Raw genomic sequence first — 22,058 nt, forward strand, 5'->3', positions numbered from 1 at the left:
ACAGTTCCAAGGTGAGTTTATGACCTTTTTTAAAAAAAAACACCCTGGGTTAGCATCCACATGTCCAGATCCTGCCATGTCCTTCCATTTTGTAAAATAAAAGCTTCAGTCTTGAAAGATATGATTCTAACACTTATATAAAAATATCATAGATTGGGCCTCAAACAAGGTGTTGACTATGAGAAGGTTGGAGGTGTTTTATTGTTTTGGATCAGGGATTGTACACACAAAATTAGTCTTGTCATCTGGTTCAGAGCCTTTGTTAATGGGCTGACTTCAATAATTGCTGTTGCTGCTTGTTTCTTTGAATTATTCTGAATAAGCAGTTTGGTATTATAGTCTGTTGAGAGTGTCTGGCCTAACCAATATTTGTTTTCTAAAGTGAAGGATATGCATGGTGGAAATCCAATGTTTAACCCAGGGTCCAATTAATGGGCCTGCTGTTTGCCCAGGGCTCACAGTCACAGATTATGTGGACAAGATTTAATTCAGTTTGAGAGATGTGGGCTTGACCAGTAATTGGATTTGTATTTGCATTAAGAAAAAAAGTATCTGGACACGTCTGAGTCATGATAACATTAACTTCCATTGCTATTAATGTGTTTTTAAAAAAAACAGTTTCATAAATGGGAAATGGAAACTGGTTACTGAGCAAGAAAAGAAGGTTGGAAACAGTGACTAAAAGCTCAGTCAAAGTTTTAAGAAGGCTTTTATTTAATAAAGGCTAATGAGAGGTAGCGAAGCAGAGAAGTTTGAGAGTGTGGGGGTAGTCGGGTGTTCGGTGGTAGTAGATAGCACTATTCATCATCAGTACAGAGACGCTGACCGACTGTGTGTGAATGTAGATGAAACAGAGAAGGTGGGTATGGTTAGATCGTTGGGAGACTGCACAGGTGCCAATACATTAATGAGAAGCAGAATCATTGCTGGAGATTCTATGGCTATGTTTGGATAGTTAAGAATGGGGCCATGTGACAGCAGCTCTCCCCTGCCCCACAAAAGCTGGAAGTCAAGGAGAGATGCTTGAAGAGGATGGTATGATCAAACGTGTCAGACACAATGGAGAAACTAACAGTCATAGAGGATATGGTTTGTGACTTTAGGGCCATTTCAGTGCTGAATAGGGTGGAATCCAGAATAGAGGGATTTAGCAAGGTGTTTGAGAGGGGTTGGAAGCCAATAACACACTTGTGAAACAATGCAGCTTAGGAGGTTAAAAATGGGTCGTTAGTTGGAAAGGATGGATGGTTTGAGGGTGAGTTTTTTGAAGGAAGCGGTGATGCCTATTTAATAAGGAAGACAGTTGGTAACTAAGGAAAGCGGAACACTTATAATGTCATATTCAATATCTGGAGTGTTTGGTAAGGTTCTGATGGGTATGTAAGTAACTGCTAAGGCGGATCTTCACTCAGAAATTTCAGCTGCAAATAGGACAGGACACCGCAGAAAATGGAATTTTGTATAAGCTGCTGGCTCAGGATTTCCTCTCCTTGCGCTTTCTTTGATGTGTGCTTGCTTTTGAAGGAGGCTGCACTTTTTCATTTGGTTGCACCAGGTGCATTGATCCTGGGTGAGCTTCTCCCAGGACTCTGAGTCAATAACAGCACCCCCAAGTGAAGCCTTCAGAGTTGTCCTTGTAGCGCCTCCTTTGACCACATCCCAGACTGAAGCTCTCTATAGAAGATTTGCTCTGGTGAGTGAATGTCAGGCATTCTGGCTGCATGACTCAGTTGTGACTGTCTCAATATGACGTGGATGCTTGGGATGCATTGGGTGAGCACCTCCAGTGTCTGGTATTTTGTCCTGCTGTCTAATTTTCAGAAGTTTACAAAGGCAGCTCAAGTGAAAGTGGTTGGTCTTCCTGGTATGACACTGGTACACAATCCAAGTCTCACATGCATAGAGTAGAGTGGGCAGGTCTATTGCTCTATAGGCTTTCAGTTTAGTAAGCTGACTTACTCCTCTTCATTACCGGACTGGTGTTCAAAGTCTGCTCAAGGTTACACTTGCTTTGGCAATTCTTGCATTAGTGAAATCAAGTGTTCTGAAAAGAGGGGGAAAAACCACTTTTTTAATGCAAAACAGCAGTAGAAACACTTTTTTATAATTTTCCAAAAGTTACTTATCAATATACATTTTCCCATCAGAGCATTAATTTTACTGATTCAGGCTGCCTAACTTGTTAAAAAATAAATCTAAATTGGAATCTTTTCCATCTTTACCTACATAAGTTACTTCAAAATAATTCATTACATGTGAAGCTTCTGAGAGACGTGATAAGGCGCAAATATTTGATGTGTGATAGGTAACTGAATAAAATAATCGGTAAAATGTGTGATAGGAAAGCAGGGAAGATGTACTTTTTAAAAATTGTTTCCATCATGTTACATTTGTATAGCCTTAAGCACAAGAAAACTTCACAGGAACATTATAAAGCAAAATTAAAAACCAAGCAACATATGGCAATAGTAGGGTCAAAACTTTGATCAAGCTGTAGGGTTTAAGGAGTGCTTAAACTAAGAAAGAGGTAGAGAGTTTGAGAAGTTTAAGGAAGGAATTCCAAATGCTGAAGGCATGGCCAACAAGGGTGGAGCAATTAAAATCAGGGATGTTCAAGAGGCCAGAATTAGATGAGCGCAGGTATTTGAGGGTTGCAGGACTGGAGGAGATTAGAGATATGGAGGGGTGAGGCCATGGAGGAATTTTGAAAATAAGGATCAGAATTTTAAACTGAAGGCCTTTCTTCACTGGGAACTAGCCTAAGTCAGGGGTAATAGGTAAACGACACTTGGTGCAAATAAAAACATGGGGAGCAGAGTTTTAGATGACTTCCAGTTTACAGATCCCCGTTTGATCTTCCATGCTGTGTCCATATGACCAACCACTTCTGCTTTAATTCGCCAGCTTCTTTTTCTCTTGTCAGCATCAGTTGCAAACACATGACCATGTAGCAGAGGTAAGCTGACAGAAAAAATTGAGCAACATAATGTGGTGTAAAAACATATATATACTATCTGTTTGCTTCAAGACGTCCTCAGATGCCGCTCAGCATGAAGAAATATAAGTTGCCTTTCTGTTGCTAGTTGTGGTCCAATGTGAAATAAGCTTGGGCAATACAAGTCTAGTTCTTAACAGACTTGGCAAACAGAATAGTAACAGAACAAGTGTGGGAATGGAAGAATTTATAATGGTGCAGGGAATTGGTGCATTCTGTCTCTCTCTCACTAATAGTGACTGCACTTCAAAATTTTGTCAAAATTGCTATATAAATGAAGTTTTTGTTTTCTCCAATCTAGCCATGTAGCTGAAGTCCCTAATCCCTTGAACATTCTCATAAATGTTTTCAGCACTCTCTATAAAGCCTTCTCATTCTTCCTAAATACTAGTCTCCAGAATTGGACACAATACACCAGTTGAGGCTGAAAGGTTCATCATAACTTCCTTGCTTTTGTACTCTTTTGCTTCATTTATAAATTCCAGGATCCCTGTATATCTTTTTAACCACTTTCTCAACCTCCACTAGCACGCATACCTCTAGGTCTCTGGTCCTGTATCCTGTTTAGAATTGTATCCTTTATTTTATATTACCTTTTCTCGTTCTTCCTACTAAAATAGATCAGTTCCCTGCATTAAATTTCATGTTCTATGTGTCCACTCATTCCACCAGCCTGCCAATATCCTCTTGCTCACTGGTACGTGTTACCTGATTGAAATGACACTCTTTTAGAAGCCAGACTGAGATGCCCTTCAAAAGAATATAACTTGAAAAATATGAAAATCAATTTCTTTATTTTGCATTCTTCAGTTGGTTAGATGTTAAACAAATCTCTCTTTAGTCCTAAAATAGCCTTCCATTTCAAACATGGCAGTCTTAAATCCTCCAAGAATGAAAGAAGCTGTACATGGGTTGCTCTGCAATTTGCAAAGACACAGATAAACTTTATCTGCCTGAGTATTAGAAAATATAACTGGTGGATCATATTAACCATTTGTATACGTTTTGAGAGACAGTTTTTGTTGTCTTTCAGTGTTCTGTTCTGTTTTTTCCTATTTACATTGTTGTCCTTGGTTTTAGTAGTTGTCTAGCCCAATATAATCACACAGTAACATTTATAGCAAATGGAAAAAGGTTATGGTTACAAACAATAAGATAATCCCACACAAAAAAACATACAGCACCATCTACAGACTGAGGGAAGAGGTTGCAGTAAAAGATGTTTGTGTAAATTTGAGGTTATGAATTTGCTTGTACAGAACTGAAACCTGAAGTTACAGCTGAAATATGGAAATTCCTCTTTAGTTATATTTTAATCAGCATTTTCCCATACATTAGTTTGAAAAGTGTAATATTAGATTTGTGTTTTGCATGAACTGAATAGAGGAAGCTTTTTTAAAATTTGATATGTATGTTAGCTGTGTAGTCAGTTTTGTTTTTCACATATGCTTTCTCTTTGTTAAACATGCAAGCTATCGATAAGCATTATGACGTTGTAGAGTTTGATATCTTTGTTAAGCTCAAATCTTGAGTTATTTTTGTATTATGAGACAATGTTTTGTATAATTTGATTTTAGTTAATGCAACATATTCTATGATTTGTGTAAACTTACTGTGAACATTAGCATAATGTTTTCAACTTGGGGATAATCAATTTCTTCAACATTATTCAAGTGTCATAATTTCTATGGCTTTTTCGGAGGCTTTGTAATTGTAGCTGAAGCTTTTTATTGGTTGAATTGACTCAGGTTAAGTGTGATAAATAATTAAGATGCATTATCTCAAAACTTAAAATGAGTGGTGAAATCACAATTAGTAGAAAGATCTTAAAAGGTCTTAAAGTGTTTAGCTTTTGACAAAAATTGCAGTTTTAACTTACTCTATTGCTGGTTATCAAATGTACTGAAGTGAGACATTTGTTCTTTTAATGTCCTAGGAGGATCCAACCTTAGAACACAACTTTAAAGGTCATAAAGATGTGGTCACCAGTGTTGATTTTAACCCAAACAACAAGCAGCTAGGTAAGTACTGGATATCTTGTGCTGTACCTCAGAAATGTAAGCACAGAGGGACAATGTTTTCGTCCATCATACCTGTGGCTCTGTTGGTTCAATAGCTTAGCTTTCCAGTCTAGTCCCACTCCTCCAACATCCCCTCAATCCCCAGCTTTCCCTATATCCTTGAGTTTAAGCTTGGGATGTTTTACTATGTTAAAGGCATTGTATAAATGCAATTTGCTGTTAATCATAGTAAGGACCTTGTAAATATTGTGAATTGTCTTCAATAGTTTTGTGTGGTATTGTATTCCATACTTGAAATACACTTTGTGTGAAAAAATTATTGACCAGTTTTGTGTATCTAGTATCATACCATTTCTTACCAGTTTGCAAACCTTGATCATTTGAAGTAATCTTTCACTGTTTTAATTGTTTGGGGTTTCAGAGGCTCTGGGATTGCAGCTGAGATAATTGAATATTACTCCTGGTTATTAAATTGAGTCCAGTTAAGAGAAGTGAGCAATAAAGATGCAATATTATCATATTTAAATTGGAGTCATAAAATCGCCATTAACAGACTATAAAAGAAGCTTGTGAAGTGATATGATTGCTGTTTTTAGGATTCTAAAGGGACTAGTTAATGTTGGCCATGACGGGCTATTTCACCTTGTCTAGAACAGTAGAACCAGAGGACACTGTTTCAAGCAAGTTAAATTCAAAGCTAATCTGGAAACAATATTTTAGTGAGTGAGTGGTCAATCTATGGAACAGACTCCCTCGGGAGATGGTGGAAGCAGTTACTATTGATTCATTCAAACGCAAATTAGATAGCATTCTTTCTGAAAATAACATTTTGGGATACTGTATATGTATCATTTGAGATGCAATAATGTGATAAGTGGAACTTGCGTAGGAGGGACAGGAAACTACAGCTCCCAAGAGCACTGCATCACTAGGAGTTTTCCTGGGTCATGTCTGAGGCTGTTTATTCTAATTGGAGATTGATTTTCCTGTGATTAGTCAACAACTCCATTACTGTGTCATGTGACTTCCGAGATGGCAAAAGTTTTTTCTCGCCTAGCAATTTCTATGTTCCTTTATGTGCTGGTATAAAGATGAAAATAATAGGATGCGGGCAGATCTAGATGCAGCGACAGAATGGGCCTGAATCTTGCAGGTTGCAAAGCCAAGGCTACTGAATGGGAGAAGGGCCTGGGGACATTAATGTTGTGGTCATTGGAGATCCATGACTAGTGAAGCAAAGCTACTGAAAAAGAAAAGAGGGTGTATTGATGGGGCAGTTAAGGATAATACGAGGAGTACTATCCTTTCTCTGCATTTAGCTTAGGTCAGGCCACATCTAGTGCCTAGTTTCTGTTCACTGACTTGATGGAATTTATAGACTCCCTGGAAAAGATTCAGTGCTGGGCCACCAGATTGATAACCAGTTTACCAGGCCAGGCAAAAAGAACTGAAACTTTTACTTTATACTGCTTTAGTTTTACCAGACTCTCATCCATAATTGCCCTTTGAAGTTCAATGGCATTACCACCACTGAATCCCCCATTATCAACATCCTGGGGGTTACCATTGACCAGAAACTGAACTGGACTAGCCACATAAATACTGTGGCTATAAGAGCAGGTCAGTGGCTAGGAATCGTGCGATGAGTAACTCCCCTCCTGATTCCCCAAAGCCTGTCCACCATCTACAAGGAGCAAGTTAGGAGTGTGATGGAATACTTCCCAATTGCCTGGATGAGTGCAGCTCCAACAACACTCAAGAAGCTTGACACAGCGCCGGACAAAGCAGCCTGCTTGATTTGCACCACATCCACGAACATTCACTTCCTCCATCACCGATGCACAATTGCAGCAGTGTGTACCATCTACAAGATGCACTACAGGAATTCACCAAGGCTCCTTAAACAGCAACTTCTAAACTCACGACCACTACCATCTAGAAGTACAAGAGCAGCAGATAGATGAGAACGCCACCTGGAAGTTCCCCTCCAAGTCACTCACCGTCCTCACTTGGAAATATGTTGCCATTCCTTCACTGTCACTGGGTCAAAATCCTGGAACTCCCTCCCTAACAGCACTCTGTGTGTACCTGCACCACATGGATTGCAGCGGTTCAAGAAAGCAGCTCATTACCACTTCTCAAGGGTAACTAGGGATGGGCAATAAATGCTGACCCAGCCAGCGAAGCCCACATTCCATGAATGAATAAAAATAATTATTTCTCTGCACCATTGTTATAATTTTAGTAAATTGTGAAGCGCTTGTGTGTTTTTAATTCAAAGTACTGCATATAAGCAAGTTGTTGTTGGACTATTTCCACAGCTCCAATATCTTTTCAGTAGTGGGGTGACCAAAGCTGTCCACAGTACAGGCATTAACCACATCTTCCTAGAGCCAGATTTAATTACACAATAGAATATATTTAGTGTAAGCAGTAACGAATAGGTTTTATCAGAATAGAAAATATTTTGAGCTGATTAAATTCTTTGGTGGGTGTTACAAATTTAGTTATGCTACATATTTTTAAAGTCTAATTTTATCCCAATTCTGGTTGGTGACATGAAGAAATAGATATGACTTTATTATTAAAGAATTTATTATTAAAGAATTTAATAATAATCAAACATGATGCTAAGGCTGTAATTTAATTGAGTTGATGTCAACCAAAATATCAAAGTTTGTTTTTTAAATATTAAAACTTTATGATTCTTTGCTTTTGTATTTTTAAACAGTTCCATTTTAAAATTTTTGACTAGACACAACATCCATACTTCTATAGTGCTCATTACGTACAAAATATGTTTTACAGAGCAGCTGGATGGTTGCTGAGCAGAGTGAAGGAAATTCAGGGTGTGTTGAAAACCTGATGAAAAATGACTTTCATTGAGCATATTTCACAACCTCGCGATGCCCCAAAGTGCTTTCCTGTAAAACAAAGACAGCCGCCATCTGCGCACAGTGAGATCTCACAAACAGCAATATGATAATGTACAGATAATGTATTTTTGTGATAAATTTGAATATTGGTCAGATCACTGGGAATAACTCTCCTGCCCTTCTTCAAAATAGCATCATGAGATCTTTGTCCGCCTGAGGGAATGGAGAGTTACTGGGTTTAATGCCTCATCTGAAAAATGACATCTTTGACAGTGCAGCATTCTTTCAGTTCTGCGCTGAGGATCTTAAGCATATTTTTTGCAGGAAGGCAAAGCAAAGTTGATGAGGCAGGCAAGTCAGCACACAAAGTTAAGATGGCTAAAGAATCAACCACCTGATGATGGAAGGGAGGAAGTACAGTCTGTGACATTGTTTCCTATATGCCACCTTTCAGTATTCCAGTCATGGAGGTAGGAATGGGCAAGGCTATGAAGCGATTTAAAGTTGAGCACAAGGACCTTCAATCAGTTCTCAGAACACTGGAGCTTGATGAGGACAGAGGTGATGGTGGTGCAGGACTTAGTGTAGCCTTCTGGATTGTAGTTTTAAAATGGCTTAAGCAGGGATGTCAACAAGGAGGGTATTGGAGAACTCCAATTATGAAGTGATAAAAGCATGGGTTAGGTGATGGTTGTAGGAAAATTGAGGAGGTGAAAAATAGTGGTGTTGAGCCAGTAGGAAAGTTTGGGAATCAATTTACCAAGGCTCCATAATTTTGGCTATCACTTCAGGCTTGGTCCAGAGAAAAATCAGAAAAGTCTGAATGTGAAGTGATGAAAGATTTGATTAATAGCAGAGGGGGAAATATAGGGTGATGTGGCTAATGCAGCTAGGATGAAAGAAAATAGTCTTAGAAACTGGATATGGGGAAGGAAACTGAGTTCGGGACTAAGCAAAATATCGAGTTTCTGCACATCTGAGTTGTGTCTGGGCCGATGGCCATGAAGGAGACACAATCATAGTTACAGGAGCCAAAGATAGTTTTTACAACATTAAGCTGGAGGATTTTTGGATAGCAAGCTGAAAATGTTGACAGTAGTTGTGAGGTTGAGGGGAGGAGGTAATAAGATTTGAGCTGGGCATTATACACCTAGATGTGAAAATTACCCCTATGTTGCCATATAAAGTTACATGGGCAAATGATGAAAAGAATGGAAACTTGGGGTACAGAGGCAGCCATGTAGTTACTATTGCAGAAAGCATTAGAAGCAATGTGAAGTGCAACCAACCAGTCGGATTAGAGTTTGGAGGGAGTTCCGTGGACTGTGAAAAAGAGATGCACAAAGAGACTGGAGTGACTATGTCATAAAAATGGCAGTAAGCTACTTGTTGTCAGTGCCTTTGACAATTGTTGTGCTTGGTGGAAACCTGCTTAGAGTGCAAATTCTAATGAGAGATGCGAGTATAGTTGCAAGGCCTTCAGTCTACCATCAGTATTTAGTCTGGTTTGTGTCACCACAGATCCGCAATATGTGATTGACATTTTTAATACTTTCTGAAGTGACCTTACAAGCCACTCAACTGTGAACGCTTGCTAGGTAATATAAGAGAAATATTGAACAGATGTGTCAGCGGGCATTTGATAATACAGAGCTTGAGCATTTCTGAAAAAAAGATATGTCTAAACTTTTCGTCTTGCATTTATCAGGACACTCGCAAGAATACCAATAAAAGGGGAAAACAAGAATTTATACTGTATGTGAAGAGAGTGCGGATTGGTTGGCAAGTGGCATTGCCATGGAGAATGCACCACTGATAGCGACTGCCAGCTAACTGACAAGCATTGTTTGAAATTTAAACCAGGCAGCTTGACCTTGATTGGTCAAGGCATTGCCTGGTTTAAGCTGCCTGGTTTGAATTTCAAACAATGCTTGACGGTTAACTGTCAGTCGCCATCAGTGGTGCATTCTCCATGGCAATGCCACTTGCCAACCAAACAGCACTCTCTTCACAGACAGTATAAATTGTTGTTGAAAGACGAAAAGCTTAGACATGTCGTCTCTTTTTTCAACAGTACTCAAGATGTGTCTCAACCTAAACATTTATCAGAATATGACTTGTGCAATCCCAGCTCAGTAAACACTTTACCAACATCTGACCATTAGTGTACAAGTTGGGAGAGCTACTCCACAAATGAGCCGAATTGCAGCCTGACAGTTATAATCAGTTCTATCTCTGGTCAGCATCTCCGATTCCAAACACCACCCTGGGGTATATGCTGTCCCATTGGACTAATATACTGCCAGAAGTGGTGTGCAGTTCGATAAGCTTAGTTTTGGAAGTCCTTATTAATGATTCTAGACCCCATGAAGTCTCATGGCTTTAGGTCAAACAAAGCCAAGGAGCAATTGATTGACTTTAGAAAGCAGCTATAGATAAATTACTGGCTTTGATTTTCCTGACCCCTTAAATGATAGGCGCCCAAGAGTGCTGTAAATAATGCCAGCACCCATCTCTTTAATGCAATTGATTACTTCCCTTTGATTTTTGGCAGCTGGTGGTCCTGCTCCACTGCACAAGCAGGGATGGAGCATGGCTCAAGGAATATCAGTCAAATTTATGGTGAGTGACAGATTCAAGAGTACTTTTAGAATAATACCTGTCTCCTGCTCCACCATCAGAAATCGAAGGTCAGATGTACGTTTTAACAACTGTAGTACAATTGACTAATTGCTTTTTCACTATCCATCAACTACATGAAATGTATTATGTGTGTTGTGCTGTTTTTAGCTGTTATATTGTGTTATGCTCTTCCTAGGTTCATTGCTATTATATAGCACCTTTCATGATCTTGGGATGTCCCAAAACACTTCACAGCAGATGGTGTGCTTTTTGAACTGTATTTGCTGCTGTATTGTAGAAAACACAGCATCTAATTTGCACATGACAGTGTCCCAATATTAGCAATGACATGAATGATCAGATAATCTGTTTTTGTGATGTTGATTGAAGGATAAACGCTGACCAGGACATTGGGGAGAACTCCCTTGTTCTCCTTTGAATACTGTTATGTGGTCTTTCACATCCAGCTAAAAAGACAGATGGGACCTTGATTTGATGTTCCATCTGAAAAGCAGCACCTTCAATGGTGCAGCACTGCCTTGGTACTGTACTGGAGTGTCAACCTAAATTGTTTTCAGGAGTCTCTGGAGTGGAGCACCTGTGCTTGAGGGAGAAAGAAGGGTGTGAAAACTCAGGTCAGGTGACCAGGTGCAGAGTACCAGACCCAGCAAGCCTCTCAGACAGGGGGACAGGGAGAGGTCCCAAGAAGTGTCCCAGGTAAGGGACACGGGAGAGGGGGCAGAAACAGGTTCCAGTTAAGTTAAGAAAAAGAGAAGGCTCCAATTATAGAAAAAGTCTGCTCCCTGCAGCCTTAAGTGAAGTAGGCTCAGAAGAGTCTTTGGTAGCTGAAGAGGGCTCAAGAGAAGCCCTAAAGATCTAAGAAGGCTGCTGAAGGTTGGCAGTTCCATGTTGTGGGCCACAGGGGCAAAAGTATTCCTTTGGGACAGTGGCGTTCTGCTTGGCATGGCTGAAGAGCTAAAATTAAGCTTGTAAGTTGATGCTTGAGTGTACTCTGGAATCTGGAGAAAATGAATCTCAGAAGACGAGATTGAAACCCTTCAAGGTGGGCTGTTGTTGGAATTCTCTCCAAAAGTCACTCTAAGGTGAGACCTTCCAAGGTGAAGATTGGAAACCCTCGTGAGAGAGACTGAGTTTTACAGAGATTAGTTGACTCTGTGACTTTACATCTGGGTGGATTGTTGAGAAATCCATGGAATCTGTTTTGGTTGCATCTGTCATTTATTGTGTGTTGTGTTCGACCACAGTTGGGCTTGTTAATTCCCTCATGTCCCTCATGTACTTAGCCTGAATGTTATATTGTAAATTGTTTTTATCTTTTTGACCTTGTAAAGTAAAGTTCATTTTTTTGCTGAAAAGCCATGGAATCTTGTGGTTTTCTTCACTTAGCAAGTGTCTTGAACCTCATACTTTGTCTACTTAAAACAAAACCTTATTGACCAACAACCTGGCCTGGCCAAGGATCATAAAGTAAATACGAGAACCATTTTCTAACCCCATAAGCAGTGAGATAAATTATGTTTTTCAAGAAGTTGGTTAAACTCTGAACACAGAGCATTCCTTGCACTTTCAAATCCTACATTGGGATCTTTAATTTCTACCAGAACCAACCAAGCAAAGGAGGCATTCATTGAAATTCTTATGTGAGTAACAGCATCTCATTCAATATCCTGCTGATTATTCAGTGAAGTTCCCAGACTGAGGCTTGAACCCTCAGGCTTTTGACTCAAAGGTGAAAGGTTGTGGCTATAATCTCATCCCAGGAGACCGTGCGTGATTGTAAACCACTTAAGCTCCATTCCAATTACTTATAATGTTCCTGGAGCTTGTCAGTGAGGTAATCACCCTTGTAAGCACTCTTTTTGGTATTCATTATTCTCACTTTAAAACAAATAAAAATTTGTAAGACGATATGACTAGATGACCAATGAATGTATAAAAGCAGCATAGAGAAGGCAGACAGAACAGTGACTTGCAATTAAATGTGTGGCTTTACTGTCAGATGGTAGGTAGAAGTTAATCAAGTGAATCTGATGCACCATATGGAAGGGCAAAGTACATTATTAGCAAGTGATTAGCTAGGCCTCTGGCTGTGCTGCAGAATAAGGACAAGGAAGAAAATGAATTATTTATCAACTGTGTTTCATGTCTTGCTGGGAGTCAACAAACTCCCTACAATTGGCATTATAAATACTGTAACTAGCACTTAAGAATTAGCAAGAGGAGGAATAAATGACCTTGTAAATTATAAGCATAAAAGCAAAATACTGCAGATGCTGGAAATGTGAAATAATAGAACAGAAAATGCTGGAAAAACTAAGCAGATCCAGCAGCATCTGTGGAGAGAGAAACAGAGTTAACATTGAGTCCATGTGACTCTTCAGAGCTGCAATATATATATATATATTTTTAATCTAATAAATGAAGCTCTTCAGAAGTGATGCCTTGTGCATATTTTACAAAATGTATGGAAGAATGTTGCCTTCATGCCATTTCCTTTTCTCTTTCTGCATTCACTGTTTTCTGTTTCACTGTCCTTTTTCTATTGCATGGGGATTTCATGTGTCCCATTTGAATGTGATTTTGTTATTGCTCCATTGCACTATACTATGACGTACCCCTGCAGTCTTTTCCTATTCCCATGCGTTGTCTATTTTCTGCACTTTCTTGGTGTCTCTATCTTGACATCTGTGACTGTCTAGGGTATGCTAAACATTTTCATTCTGTATCTCCCTTAAGGAAAAAAAGCAGAGACTATACTAGAATTTATTTAATTTTTTCTTCCTATTTCCCTTTCTTTTAAAATAAAGGCCAAAGATAATCACTTTTTACAACAGAACCATTAGGTTTAGGTTTAATACATCAGTGTATGTTTTCCCCCACATTCTCATAAACGAGTATTTTAAGGTTTCAGGGCGTTTTGATCATTTTTCTACAGAAGAAATTTTTAAAACATTGGTCTTTTTTAAGCAAACTGTATTCACATAAGTGTTTTCCTTTTTTATTCATTCATGGGATGTGGGTGTCACTGGCTAGACCAGAATTTATTAGCCATCCCTAATTTCCCTTGAGAAGTTGGTGGTGAGCTGCCTTGAACCGCTGCAGTCCATGTGGTGTAAGTACACCCACAGTGCTGTTAGGGAGGGTGTTCCAGGATTTTGACCCAGTGACAGTGAAGGATCGGCGATATACCTCCAAGTCAGGATGTTGAGTGACTTGGAGGGGAACTTCCAGGTGGTGGTGTTCCCATCTGTCTGCTGCCCTTGTCCTTCTAGATGGTAGTGGGCGTGGGTTTGGAAGGTTCTGTCTAAGGAGCCTTGGTGAATTCCTGCAGTGCATCTTGTAGAAGGTACACACTGCTGCCACTGTGCCTTGATGATGGAGGGAGTAAATGTTTGTGGATGGGATGCCAATTAAGCGGACTGCTTTGTCTGGATGGTGTCAAGCTTCTTGCATTGTAGGAGCTGCACTCATCCAGGCAAATGGAAAGTATTTCACCACACTCCTGACTTGTGCCTTGTAGATGGTGGACAGACTTTGGGGAGTCAGGGATGCGTTACATGCTGCAGAATTCCTAGCCTCTGACCTGCTCTTGTAGCCACAGTATTTATATGGTTATTCCAGTTCAGTTTCTGGTCAATGGTAATGTCAAGGCTGTTGATAGTGGGGGATTCAGTGATGGTAATGCCATTGAATGTCAAGGGGCGATGGTTAGATTTCCTCTTGTTGGAGAGGGTCATTGCCTGGCACTTGTGTGGCTCGAACGTTACTTGCCACTTCTCAGCCCAAGGCTGGATGTTGTCCAGGTCTTGCTGCATTTGGACATGGACCGCTTCAATATCCGAGGAATCGCGAATGGTGCTGGCCATTGTGCAATCATCACCAAACATTCCACTCCTGAGCTTATAATGGAAGGAAGTTCATTGAAGTAGCTGAAGGTGGCTGGGCCTAGGACACTATTCTGAAGAACTCCTGCAGTGATGTCCTGGAACTGAGATGATTTACCTCCAACAACCACAACCATACTCCTTTGTGCTAGGTGTGACTCCAACCAGCAGAGAGTTTTCCCCCTGATTCCCATTGACCCCAGCTTTGCTAGGGCTCCTTGATGCCACACTCGATCAAATGCAGCCTGATGTCAAGGGCAGTCCCTCTCACCTCACCAAGAGTTCAGCTCTTTTGTCCATGTTTGAACTAAGGCTGTAGTGTGGTCAGGAACTGAGGAGCCCTGATGGAACCCAAGTTGTGCATGTGTCAGTGAGCAGGTTATTGCTAAACAAGTGCCTCTTGATGGCACTGTTAATGACCCCTTCCATTACTTTACTGATGATGGAGAGTAGATGTGCTGGGCTCCTCCATCATTGAGGATGGGGATATTTGTGAAGCCTCCTCTTTGAGTGGGTTGCTTAATTATCCACTACCATTCATGACTGGATATAGCAGGACTGCAGAGCTTAGAGCTGATCCATTGTTTGTGGAATTGCTTAGCTCTGTCTATCACTTGCTGCTAATGCTGTTTGGTACACAAGTAGTCCTGTGTTGTAGCTTCACCAGATTGACACTTCATTTTTAGGTACGCCTGGTGCTTCTGGCATGCCTTCCTGCACTCTTCATTGAACCAAGGTTGATCCCATGGCTTGATGGTAATGGTAGAGTGAGGGTTATTGTCGAGCCATGAGGTTACAAATTGTGGCTGAGTACAATTCTGCTGATGGCCCACAACACCTTATGGATGCTCAGTCTTGGGTTGCTGGATCTGTTTGAAATCTATTCTACTTAGCACAGCGGTGTTGCCACGGAACATGATAGAGGGCATCTTCAATGTGAAAACGGGACTTCGTCTTCACAAGAGCTGTGCGTGGTCACTCCTACCGATACTGTCACAAATAAATGCAAGTATAACTAGATGCAGGTCAAATATATTTTTTTCTCTAGTTGGTTCCCTCACCACCTGCCCCAGAACCCAGTCCTGCAGCTATGTCCTTTAGGGCTCAGTCTGTAGTGGTACTAACGAGTTATTCTTGGTGATGGACATTGAAGTCCCCCACCCAGGGCACATTCTGTGCCCTTGCCACCCTCAGTGCCTTCTCCAAGTGGTGTTCAAGATGGAGGAGCACTGCTTCATCAGCTGAGGGGGATGGGGTGTGGTGGCGGTGGCAACCCTCTCATGACTGTATTCCATTGTGCTGCCACCTCTGCTGGGCTTGCCCTGCCGGTGGGACAGTACATACCCAGGGATGGTGATGGTGATGTCTGGGACATTGTCCGTAAGTATGATTCCGTGAATATAACTATGTCAAGCTATTGCTTGACTCGTCTGCGAGACAGCTCTCCCAATTTTGGCACAGGCCCCCAGATGTTAGTAAGGAGGACTTTGCAAAGTTGACGTGGCTGAGTTTGCCGTTGTCATTTCTGGCGCCTCGGTTGATGCCGGGTGGCCCATCCGGTTTCATTCCTTATAGGCTTTTTAGCAGTTCGAAACAACTGAGTGACTTGCTCGGTCATTTCAGAGGGCATTTAAGAGTCTGGAGTCACATGTAGGCCAGACTAGGTAAGGAAATTAGTGAACCAGCTGGGTTTTTTTACAACAATTGACAATGGTTTCATGGTCATTATTATTTCCAGATTTTTATTGAATTCAAATTTCACCATTGCCACGGTGGGATTTGAACCTTGGTCCCCAGAGCATTATGCTGGGTCTCTGGATTACTAGTCCAGTGACAATAATACGACTCGATTACCTCTCCAAGTTTCTTAGTAAACTGTCTAATATGCTGAATGGAAATTGTTTTCCCCAAAGAGTAAACAAAAACCAATTAGAAAAACATCTGTCACCCACTTGTGTCAGAAAGTTCTTTGATTTCTGTTGCAATTAATGACTTGAGGAGAGACAATACACAGAGTTTGAAACAAGAAGGCTGTGATGACAGCCAAATTTGTAAAAGAGAACACTAGGTGAGGGCTTTCACTAAGGTTAGAGGTTAGAAATTGTGGAGAATTGCTAGGAGTCAGGTAAAATAACCTATTGGCACTGTTATGGCAGGTGGTTCATTGCCGGGCTGACCAAATCCCAAAGGGAAACTTGCTCAAGCTATCACAACAATTTGCAATTTGTATTTATTATGAAAAGGTATGTGTATTGAAGTCAGAAGTAAAAATTCCACTACCACTTTTGGAGATTTTAAATTAAAAACATTTATTAGCAAAAATGAAAACTTAAACACAGAAGATCACAGTTACAGTTAAATTTAGTCTTATAACATTTCCCAAAAGATTTCTACTTAGCTAGACTCACAAATAAACACCCTTTTCCAGGCAACATTCCCTGTAGATTCTTAATCTATAAAGAATCCAGTAATATTACTGCCACTCGCGCGCTCTCTCGCACGCTTTCTTCCCCATCCCACCCAAAGCTTGTAACAAAACCTTGCTTTCTGGAACAAACAAAACTTCTCCAGGGTGGCTAGAGGCTGCTCCCTTCACAAGTCTGTCCTCGCACAGCACATTCCTTAAGATCACATGGCCACACACCATACAGCTTTCAATCTTTTAGTATGTTTTCTCTCTTTCCTCTTTAAACCGATTTCTTTGCTTTCTTTGGAGATTCCCAGGATATAAAAATCTTTCTTGCTGTCATTATGGCCACTACTTTCGAGAAAAATAAACTTTGTAACTTTGCTTCATTCATTTATGATTGTTGCCAGTTGTAAAACTTTCTTCTATTTCCTTTTGAAATTCAACAGCTAAAAATTCAACTCTTCGTTTATCTACTCATGCAGATTCCTATTCATGCTGTATCTACTGATGTCCCATCTTAGGTCGTACATCTCCACTTCAGAAATGCCTGCTTTTCACAATCTCAGAATTTTAACAGCACAGAAGGAGGCCATTCTGCCCATCATGTCTGCACCGGCTCTCCAAATGAGCATTATGACCTAGTGCCATTGCCCTGCCTTTTCCCCATACCCCTGCACATTGTTTCTATTCAAATAATCATCTAATGCTCTCTTGAATGCCTCAATTGATCCTGCCCCCACCACACTTCCAGGCAGTGCATTCCAGACCCGAACAACTCGCTGTGTGAAAAAGTCTTTCTCATCTCACATTTGCTTCTTTTGCAAATCACTTTAAATCTGTGCTCATTCTTGCTCCATTTATGAGCGGGAACAGTTTCTCCCTAACTATTCTGTCCAGCCCCTCATGATTTTGAACATCTGTATCAAATCTCCTCTTAGCCGCCCTCTCCCCAAGGAGAACAGTCTCCAATCTACCTTCATAACTGAAGTTTCTCATCCCTGGAAGCAGTGTGTTCTATAATGTGGCACCCAGAACTGTACACAATACTCCAACTGAGGCCTAACAAGTGCCTTATATAAATTCAGCATAACCTCCCTGCTTGTGTACTCTATGCCCCTATTAATAAAGCCCAGGATACTTTATGCTTTATTGACTGCTCTCTCCACTTCCTCTGCCACCTTCAATGATCTATGCACATATACACCCAGGTCTTTCTGCTCCTGCACTCCCTTCAAAATTTCACCCCTTATTTTATATTGTCTGTCCATGTTCTTCCTACCAAAATGCATCTCCTCACACTTTTCCGTGTTGACCTTCATTTGCCACCGGGCTGCATGCTCCACCAACTTGCCTATGTTCTTTTGAAGTTCTACACTGTCCTCCTCACAGTTTACAACACTCCCAAGCTTTGTATCATTTGCAAACTTTGAAATTGTCCCCTGCACATCAAGATCTAGATCATTAATATGTATCAGGAAAAACAAGGTACCCAATACCAACCCCCTGGGGAGCTCCACAACAAGCCTTCCTCCAGCCTGAAAAATATCTATTGACCATTACTCTCTGCTTCCTATTTTTCAGCCAATTTTGTATCCACTTTGCTACTGTCCCTTTTTATTCCATGAGCAATAACTTTTCTCACAAGTTTGTTGTGTGGCCCTATCAAATGCCTTTTAAAAGTCCATGTACACCATATCAACATTACCTTCATCGAGCTTTTCTGTTACCTCTTCAAAAACTCCAAGTTGAACACAATTTCCCCTTTAGAAATCCATGTGGCTCTTCCTTATCAACCCATATTTTTCCATGTGACTATTAATTCTATGCTGAATAATTGTTTCTAGAATTTTGCCCACTGAAGTTAAACTGACTGGTTTGTAATTTCTGGGCTTATCCTTTCAATCTTTTTTGAACAAGGGTGTAATGTTTGCAATTCTCCAGTCCTCTGGCACCTCCTCTGAGGCTAGGGAAGACTGAAACATTATGGCCAGTGCCCCTGTAATTTCTACTGTCACTTCCTTCATTATGCTTGGATGCATCTCATCCGGTGCCTTGTCAACTTTAAGTACCAACAGTCTATTCAACGCTTCCTTCTTATCAATTTTGCACCCTTCTATCTTAATTTCTATCTCCTTTTTCATCTAGGGAGCTCTGGATTTGTTTGTCCCAGCTTTCCCTTTCGATGGAATATATCTTGACTGTGCCCGAACCAATTTTTTATTTTTATTTGAAGGTAACCCATTGTTCAGCTACAGTTTTTCCCGCCAATCTTTCGTTCTAGTCTATCTGGCCCAGCTCAGTTCTTGCCCCATCAAACTCAGCTCTTGTTCAGTTAATTATTCTTGCTCTGGATTGCCTACCGTCCTTTTCTATCATCATTCTAAAATGTACAATACAATGATCATTGTCTCTTAAATGTTCCCCCATTGACACTTGATCTACTTGGCCCACCTCATTGTTGGACCTGGTTCTTGAAAATGTGTCTTTTCTTGTTCGATTGTGCACATACTGCTGTAGAAAATTTTCCTGAACACAATCTAGGAACTTTTGCCCCTCTCTGCCCTTTACACTACCACTGTCCCAGTCTACATTCGGGTAGTTAAAGTCCAACATTATAACTACTCTATAATGTTTGCATCTCTCTGCAATTTCCCTGCAGATTTGTTCTTCTACATCCTTCTCCCTAGTTGGCGGTCCATAGACTACACCGAGCAATTCTTGAACCCTCTGGGGTATCCTCTTTCTCCAGTACTGCAATGCTCTCCTTAACCAATACTGCCACCCCTCCTCCTTTCCTTCCTTTCCTATCTTTTCTGAACACCTTGTACCCAGGAATATTTAACACCCAGTTCTGCCCTTCCTTGAGCCAGGTCTCTGTTATCACCACATCACATTTCCACAAGGTAAGCTGCGCCTGTGACTTCCAATCTTATTTACTATACTCCGTGCATTCACATACATGCATAGTAACCTTGATTTAGATTTTGTTACTTTCTCCTTCACCCCAACTCCCCTATTAACTTACTATTCTCTATTCTAGTGTTATCTGTCTCTCTCAGTATTTTGTGCACCCTGGTATTCCTCCCCAGTATACTCTCCTGATTTCCACACCCCTACCAATTTAGTTTAAAGCTGTCGCAATAGCACGAGCAAAACTCAGTCCCAGCTCTGTTCAGGTGCAACCTGTCCAGCTTGTACAGCTGTCATCTTCCCCAGAGCCAGTCCCAGTGTCCCAGGAATAAAGCCCTCCCCCTTGCATCATCTTTCCAGCCACGCATTCATCTGTCTTATCCTTCTATTCCTGTACTCACTGGCATGTGGCACTGGGAGTAATCTGGAGATTACTACATTTGAGGTCCTGCTTGTTAATTTTCTACCTAGCTCCCTAAATTCTGATTGTAGGGCCCTTCCTACCTAAGTCATTGGTACTAATGTGGACTACGACCTCTGGCTGTTCACCCTACCCCAGATGGATGTCCTGCAGCTGCTCTGTGACATCCTTGACCCTGGCACCAGGGGGCAACATACCATCATGGAGTCACGTCTACAGCCACAGAAACGCCTGTCTGTTCCCCTAACCAATGAATTCCCTATCACTATCACTCTTCCTTTCTTCTTCCTCCCCTCCTGTATAGCCGAGCCACTCGTGGTGCCACAAACTTGGTTCTGACTGCACTCCTCTGAAGAACCAGCGCCCTCACCAGCTTTTAAAATGGAAAGCCGATTTGTGAGCGGGACCCCAGAAGCCTCTTGCACTACCTGCCTACTTCTCTTGGACTGCCTGGTGGTCACCCATTCCCTTTCTATCTCCAGGTTTCTTAAGCTGCAGTGTGACCACCTCTCTGAACTTGTTATCCATAAAGTTCTTGGACGCACCACAGTGACTCCAGCCGCCGCTCGAGTTCTGAAACCTGGAGCTCAAGCTTCTGCAGCTGGTAGCACTTCCTGCACATGTAGTCGTCTAGGACACCAGTAGAGTCCATGACTTTGCACACATTATAGGACACACATTCCATATGACTGAGCTGCCCTGCCATGTCTTAATTCTACTTCCCTTATGTTAACTTTATTCTATTTTTTAAATTACTTATATTACTTTATTATATTGGCCATAAATTTCCCTTATTCCTGGCGCTTCTCAGTTAAACCCAAGTATAGCTACTTGTTTAAAAGTATTACACTTTTCTAATTTACTCATCAGGTCCTACTTACCAAGGCTGCTGCTCTTCTTCCTGAGGAAAGGTAGAAAAGAAAAGGAGCAGCTCCTCCCTCCCCATCAAATTCCCTCAGTTACCTCTGCTCTCGAGCTCTCGCCACTTCTCGTGTTCTTTACTTCTCTAGCTCTTCTAGATGCTGCTGACTGCCTGTCCTTGGGTGGTCCTCTTACACTCTACTCTAGGAGCTGCTGACTGCTTGGCTCGGGGCCCTCCCCTAGCACTCTTTATCCTAACCCTTTGATTTAAATGCTGTCTTCAGTTTAATTAAATTAGTCACGCACGCATGCACGCACACCCACCCCTTCACAGTATCCCATTGTAATATTGGAAAAAATAATATTTTTACAGCACAGGCTCACTTAGCATGTTCTTTACTACATTACATAAAGATAAGATATAACAATTGTTTGTGCACCTGGACGATGGCTGCTTTATAAGTTTTAATATGTTCATCTTACTGTGAAGCAGCTTAATAATTTCTATCTGTCCTCATCTCGTCAAGTGTTTGCACAGTCCATCTTTAAAAAGATTCAAGTTTGGATATTGTTGTTATACTCTGAATCACACTTTTTTTACAAACAGACATAAGACAATGTGATTCAACTCCCACATATCAAGCGGTTTGAGCACTTTACAGATGAATTTTTTTATTCACGGGATGTGGGCTTCGCTGGCTGGGCCAGCATTTATTGCCCAACCCTAGTTGCCTTTAGGAAGGTGGTGGTGAGCTGCCTTGAACCGCTGCAGTCCATGTGGTTAGATACACTCAGTGTTGTTAGGGAAGGGATTCCAGGATTTTGACCCAGTGACAGTGAAGGAACAGCGGTATATTTCCAAGTCAGGTTGGTGAGTGACTTGGAGAGGAACTTCCAGGTGGTGGTATTCCCCTCTATCTGCTGCCCTTGTCCTTCTAGCTGGTAGTGGCCGTGGGTTTGGAAGGTGCTGTCTAAGGAGCCTTGGTGAATTCCTGCAGTGCACCTTGTAGATGGTACACACTGCTGCTACTGTGCGT

At 41.1% G+C, this 22,058-nt stretch overlaps 1 protein-coding gene across 2 annotated transcripts in view; it reads left to right on the plus strand.

Annotated features, from left to right (window-relative positions):
* poc1b (POC1 centriolar protein B) overlaps positions 1 to 22,058 on the plus strand; it is a 108,496-nt gene that overhangs the window by 7,794 nt on the left and 78,644 nt on the right. Inside the window, exons 2-3 of one of the 2 annotated variants that reach the window (XM_078567769.1) lie at positions 1,525 to 1,693; positions 4,932 to 5,016. Coding sequence is in view for 1 of the 2 variants with exons in the window: in XM_078567768.1 (XP_078423894.1) it covers positions 4,932 to 5,016 (85 nt within the window). In the remaining variant the exon portion in view is untranslated. The remainder of the gene's footprint in view (positions 1 to 1,524; positions 1,694 to 4,931; positions 5,017 to 22,058) is intronic. The other variant, XM_078567768.1, reaches the window with a different exon arrangement.

The sequence above is a fragment of the Cetorhinus maximus genome, chromosome 22 (assembly GCF_964194155.1).
Source record: "Cetorhinus maximus chromosome 22, sCetMax3.hap1.1, whole genome shotgun sequence".
NCBI lineage: Eukaryota > Metazoa > Chordata > Chondrichthyes > Lamniformes > Cetorhinidae > Cetorhinus > Cetorhinus maximus.